The sequence below is a fragment of the Zeus faber genome (genome assembly GCF_960531495.2).
Source record: "Zeus faber genome assembly, chromosome: 7".
NCBI classification, from domain to species: Eukaryota; Metazoa; Chordata; class Actinopteri; order Zeiformes; family Zeidae; genus Zeus; species Zeus faber.
In genome coordinates this window covers 18441656-18447838 of record NC_137203.1, presented here as the reverse complement: position 1 = coordinate 18447838, position 6183 = coordinate 18441656, and the positions used below count along the sequence as shown (strand labels likewise).

The 6183-nt window shown below is 43.8% G+C and overlaps 1 protein-coding gene across 22 annotated transcripts in view; it reads left to right on the top strand.

Annotated features, from left to right (window-relative positions):
- Positions 1 to 2310, top strand: part of LOC307233268 (single-stranded DNA-binding protein 2) — a gene marked incomplete at its 5' end in the record, with an annotated part of 58892 nt that extends 56582 nt beyond the window's left edge. For 17 of the 22 annotated variants that reach the window (XM_080004561.1, XM_080004553.1, XM_080004557.1 and 14 more), the window contains 6 exons: positions 566 to 620; positions 743 to 813; positions 975 to 1053; positions 1174 to 1202; positions 1656 to 1754; positions 1875 to 2310. In XM_080004561.1, coding sequence (XP_079860687.1) covers positions 566 to 620; positions 743 to 813; positions 975 to 1053; positions 1174 to 1202; positions 1656 to 1754; positions 1875 to 1904 — 363 coding nt within the window. In that variant the 3' untranslated portion in view covers positions 1905 to 2310. The remainder of the gene's footprint in view (positions 1 to 565; positions 621 to 742; positions 814 to 974; positions 1054 to 1173; positions 1203 to 1655; positions 1755 to 1874) is intronic. The other 5 variants (XM_080004560.1, XM_080004556.1, XM_080004552.1 and 2 more) reach the window with 2 other exon arrangements.
- Between the last annotated feature and the right edge of the window lie 3873 nt (positions 2311 to 6183).

Here is a 6183-nt window from a genome sequence, read left to right as displayed (position 1 = left end):
AACTAGGACACGGAAAACTATAAATACTCGCAGAAAGTCGTCGCCGCGTTATTAGGTCACTCCGTCATTGTTGCCCCACACGGCAACAAACGATCACTGAGAGTGCAGCCCTATTTCCACAGACCACACGGTGAGTTCTAACAATGAGAAGCTCCGGTTTCTGGGCAAACATGGGCGGTTGTTTTGAGGACAGGAGGCTTGCGCTGTGTAGACGGCGTAGTGGTTGCTCCACGAGACGAGCAACCAGGAGACGACGGACCGGGGGAGCCCAAGCAGCATCCAGTGTCATCTCGGAAAATCGTGCCGCGTTTCAGAGAACCCAGAAAACTGTAATACGTACAACACGACTAAACTGGACAGACAGTATACAGTGATACAATAATCACAATATAGCTGCAAGCAGCAATACGTGGGTATTGCTGCTTGCAGCTATATTGTGATTATTGTTATTATTATTATTATTATTATTATTATTTATTCATTTAATTTGCACATTCATGTGATTTCTACTGCCTACATATACCCCCAAGGATTATTAAAGTGTTATTTCATCTTATCTTCTTAGGGTCCTCCGGGTGGAGGAGGGCCGCCTGGCACCCCAATAATGCCCAGTCCAGCAGGTCAGTGATGTGTGTGTGTCTGTCTGTCTGTCTGTCTGTCTGTCTGTTGTGCATGGCTACAGTGGTACAAACAAACATGATTTCAATTTGTATTTGTTCTATTGTTGTGTGTTTAATACCAGATTCGACAAACTCCGGTGACAACATGTACACGATGATCAACACAGTCCCCCCGGGCGGCAACCGGCCAAATGTAGGTTGAAGAGCTTTTATTTAGTGTGTGTGTGTGTGTGTGTGTGTGTGTGTGTGTGTGTGTGTGTGTGTGTGTGTGTGTGTGTGTGTGTGTGTGTGTGTGTGTGTGTGTGTGTGTGTGTGCCAAATAGTGAGCCCACTCTATATTTACGGCCTTCCCAGTTTCCCATGGGTCCCGGTAACGACGGTCCGCTGGGAGGAATGGCTGGAATGGAACCTCATCACATGAATGGATCATTAGGTGACAATTAGTGCATCCTAAAGTCAAAAAAATATATTCCTCTTTAATTAGTTGCCTTGTGTTAATAACCATTTCTTGGTGTTCTTGTTTTTCCTCCCCTCCTGGTTTTTCCGCTCACAGGGTCTGGTGATATCGACAGTCTCCCCAAGGTAGACGATCCGAAAAGCTGTAAAGCGGTGTTTCCAAAAAGTGTTCTGGCCCCTTTTTGTCACACTTTTGACAATGAAATAAACTACCCTGTTAACTGCTAAAAACATCACAAAGCGTCCAAAACATGTAAAACTGTGCTGGTGATGATGGCCTACTTGTAGTTCTGACTTCCAGTTTGAAACTTGAGCTTGTTCTGATGAGCACAGAGCTCATCAGAACAAGCTGCTATTCCACTGGAACTGCTGAATTAGTACAGCCTCGCAGTTTTTGATCTTGCAACACAAGAGCTAGTCGCCATTATTTATGTATTCCAAGTGGAATTTGAAACACCTCGCCACAGTGTTTGAAAAAAAAAAACACTTCTGGAAACGATGCGCTGCATATGTCATGTTGCAGTTTCTATAATGAAGGTCTGTTCACGGTGTGTTTTTACTGTGCTCGCCCACCGGTAGAACTCTCCCGGCAACCTGAGCATGAGCAACCAGCCCGGGACGCCCCGAGAGGACGGAGAGATGGGAGGAAACTTCCTGAACCCCTTCCAGAACGAGAGTGTGAGTCAAGCGGCCGCTGGACAACACAAATACGGTGCAAAACGGGTATTGTACCGACTTGACTCCCATTGGCTCTCGTGCTCTTACGCTTCTCTCCCTCCTGCTTTGTTTTTGCCGCAGTATTCCCCAAACATGACGATGAGCGTGTGAAGCCCTCGCCGATCGGCCGTCCAGTCCGCCGGACGGTGTGGAGCGCTGAGAAAAAGGAGAGAAAAAATAAATAAAAATTTTAAAAAAAGCACTAATTAGAGAGAGAATGTGGCGTCATCTCGGCTATAGTGACTCTTCCTCTCCGGTTCCCCTCCTCCTACATCCCCCCCGACCGCCCTGGTCTCCATCTACGCCCCTCCTCCCCCTGTTTTGAGTTGTGACTCTACAGCTCTGCGCCCCTTCCGCCTGTACAGAGAAGCACCCTCAGACCGGGAGGAAAAGCGCCTGTAGGCCTACAGCACCTGAATATTCCGGGGTTCCCGAAACGATCCTACGGTTTTTTTTTTGTTTTGTTTTGTTTTTTTTGTTTTTTTTTGTTTTTTTTTTCCTCCGTGTTCTGGTACCGACACCCGAACCTTCCCCCCGAGCGAAGGAGAGACCCAGACCTGAGTCCGAGCGAAAGCCTCGCGAGGAATTTTCGGAGGAAGGCAAACCTCCGTCCGTCTGACTGTCCGTGAATGATACTTTCCCTGAATGAAAGTAACATCTAATCGCAGCTCACGTTGTAGACGGATCCCTGTTACCGTTTTACCAAGGGAGGGCGTCAATCCTTGAACTCCGACCCCAAATCCAATCAGAAACGCTGAGGAAAAGGGAGGGGAAAAATCTCAAAAGTGTTAGAATTCAAAGGTAAATGTCCCAAAACACCTGTTAACCGTCGCTAGGTTTAAAGATTCTCAAATCCTTAATATTACTAATAAAGTTTCCTGTTTATTGAGAAGGGAGTTCAGCGCACACACACACACACATACACACACACACAAAACGCGCCGGAGATGCAGAGAAGAATGAAGGGCTTGAAATCCTGATGAGGTTTTTCTATAAAGGGCGTTTTCATTCCTGTTCCACAGAAGAGGATCTTGATTTCATTGTGTCATCATTTGTTGGTGTATGATTTCCAATTTCGATCCAAAAGAAAAGTGACTACAAAAAGAATACGTTTAATGTTCTATAGAAAAGGGTTCAAATTGAATGGGCAAACTTCACGACTTATAAATTCATTAATGTCAAATGTCATAAATGTTTAATTTATTTCTGTTGTCCGGATAAACTGTGATCATGTTATGATTTGCAGAGAAAGTCGATGTAAAAAGGTCAACGGGCTTGTTTCCAAATCGATGTTTTTCACCTTTTTCACTGCCCAAGTTTATTATTATTATTATTATTATTATTATTATTATTATTATGTATAAACAAACAATATGCTTGTTAACATTTTCTGTTTCCCTTTACAGGAAAAAAAAAATGTACAGTTCACAATGTAGCTCCTCTGTCTGTATGTGTATTTGATAATATTATTTAAAAAAACAAACAAAAAAACTTGAGAACAGCATAAGGGATCGATGGACCTCCACAGTGGAACAGAGATATTTTTGTTTGTCTTCGTTTGTGTTTATTTCAAGCCATAAGTGGGAAACCAAGGACACGCGTTTGTAAATGGGCTTGTTTCCTGTTCCGTTGCAGTCACGTGCGACTCCATTTGTGACGTGTTCGTTTTCTCTTTTTTAAATTCTTGTATTATGTTTTTGTAAATACACTGAGAAGTGCTACATGCGTTTTGAATATGCCGTTATAAAGCGTCTCTTCCCTTGCTGAAAGCCTCAGCCCTTTTTGTGTGTGTTTTTTCCGTACATAGGTATGTATCCTGTATTTTATACATTTGAAAGAGAGTGAAATATGAATATTATATGATATTTTCAGTAATGATGCTTGTATACTGTATATTGTGGTGATAGCAGTGGTGGAAAAGAGGACTTTAATCAGTATTACTTCAGTTCAATCAGACGTATTCACGTGGTAGCAAAGGGCTTTGCATATAGTACATCTTATCAAACTTATGATCTCATGAGACTTTTGGTCAAATCTGTTAAAATTAGATTTCTCTTCACATTCCAATGTGGAGACCGCTCACTCTAAGACACTAAGACAAATTGGGGGGCGGGCAGGGACTGCACTCCCAGAATGAAAACAGATTCCAATACAACTCATAACTCACAAAAAATAACTCAAACTATTCAGCATAATGGAGAAATTGGAGCAGGTCATGGCAAGGAGATCTGGTAGAATCCTGTGTGTTTTCCGGTGGACAGCGAGGCCTGGCGCCCCCCGGACGCCCCGAGGTCTCCAAGGAGCAGGCGGCGCGTCTCGACTTCCACCTGGAGCTCCGCTTCGGAGAACTCACGGGTGAGACCAGCGTCCTTCCCCGTCTCGTTTTCTCGTATTTGAATCGTCGCACCCAGACCTTTCACGCCGGTGGAATCTGAACTGGGTCAAAACCCGCGTCTCCACCTCTGTTTCAGACCTCTGCCCCGATGAGGACCAGGATGCTTCACAGAAAAAAGAAGGATTTGTTTGTTTTTTGTTTTTTTAAACTGCTTTCCCTGTTATTATTTAGATCATATGTATTTTCCACTGTGTGTGAAAATAATCCACAAATCCAGTCGGTTAACAGAGGAGGCAGACAATTGTTCATTTCTTTCTTCATGTTATTTATTCTGCGGCTGCATATGAGTTCCCTGAATATTGGTCCTTTCAGAAAAATAAAAAATAAAAAGATAAGTGCAAGTAATATTAAATAGAAAAATAACTTCCGGTCAAAAAAGGCCAGAGAATATGTTGATGTCGTATAATATCGTGGATACTGTCGCACATCTCTAAGCTTGATTTTGAGATTAGGCTTGAATTCAGGTGCGTTCCACAGAAAAGGGTTTTGAATTTATTTAGTTCTGTGAATTCCTCATGTCAAACGATGTGATTAGGAGGTTATATTCATTCACACACACACACACACACACACACACACACACACTGTAAAATAAGGAATAATTACCGAAAAACTTCTCTATCTGGAGACACAGTGTGTGCCCAAATGCCTGTAGTGACAAACTGACTTACTTACTGTGTAACCATGACAACGGAGCACAAACATGGGACAACACGCGCTCGGATTAAAAAGAAAGCTTTTTGACTGTTACAACAAACACGCGTGCGTAAAACGAGATCGGCGTGCCTGTAAGATTTCCAAAAATCTTGTTTGTTGTGAGAGCAATCCCAACAAACAACATCTGGTAGATCAGCGTCTTGGGGAGTCCAGCTGTGAAAGGAACACTTTGGTACAAATAACAAAGTCCACGATCGGCTGGGGCGGTTTTGAAGGATCCCATGACATGGAGTCCATGTTTTCCTTTATCATTCCTAACATCACATCAACATCACTGAGTCTGAAAAAAAACAAAAAAAAAACACACAGAGGATCAATTGAACCGGATTCTTTTCTTTTTCTCTCATCGATTCCGCTGACACTCTTCCCACCGAGGTAACGGAAGATAAGCCGACGACAGGCTCCAAGCAAAGAGGAAATCCATTCCACTCACGGCTTACGCGCAGCAACACATTATAAACAACAACCTGGAAGGGGAATCAGTAAAGTGTAAACAAATTTCGATTGAAGCAACAAACTTGGCGACCACTTTTATTGAGAAACTCACCACACTCGGCTGCAGGTTCTCACTGTGCTTCATGCAGTCCAACGGGGCAAACGCGTACGCCTGAACAAAATGTTCAATCTCCTTCTCGGAAAAAACAATTCACCATATTGTCAGACAATCTTTGTACCGTATGTAATGCTGGTTTATAGTTACACCGCCCCCCCCCCCCCCCAAGGTAAGAGGCTAGAAACAGCAAGTAGCGACGCTTCCGCCTGGCAAACTTGTAAGATGCTGTTTTTCCTGTGTGGGTGTGTTTTTCTGAAGTAAATTAATGGTTCTTCTACTGTATAAGCCTGCGCCAAAAATGGATAAATAAATAAAATCCGCTCAGGTGTCTCACTCAGAGGTCAGTGAGTGAAAGCAATGACTTGGTCATCACTGAACTGAACAGCCTGGATGATGGATCTGGTGAAGGGGGAGGGGGATTATGTGTCTATTTCCAGTGTTTCTCCCTCGGGCGTGGGTGTGTGTCCATGTCGCGGAGTATTCGCACGCTGACAGGGGCGTCTTGTTGTTCTGAACAGACTGTGCCAGTGATACGTAAGAGGAAGAGAAGAGAAAGGAACCCAAGCGTGGAGGCCGCTGTTATGCAACACACTGGAGGCGTGTGTGTGTGTGTGTGTGTGTAACAGTGTGTGCTTGTGTGAGTACAAGTTTGTGTGTGTGTGTGTGTGTGTGTGTGTGAGACAGAAAGCTTGATTGTGCGTGTGTGTGCGTGTGTGTGTGTGGGG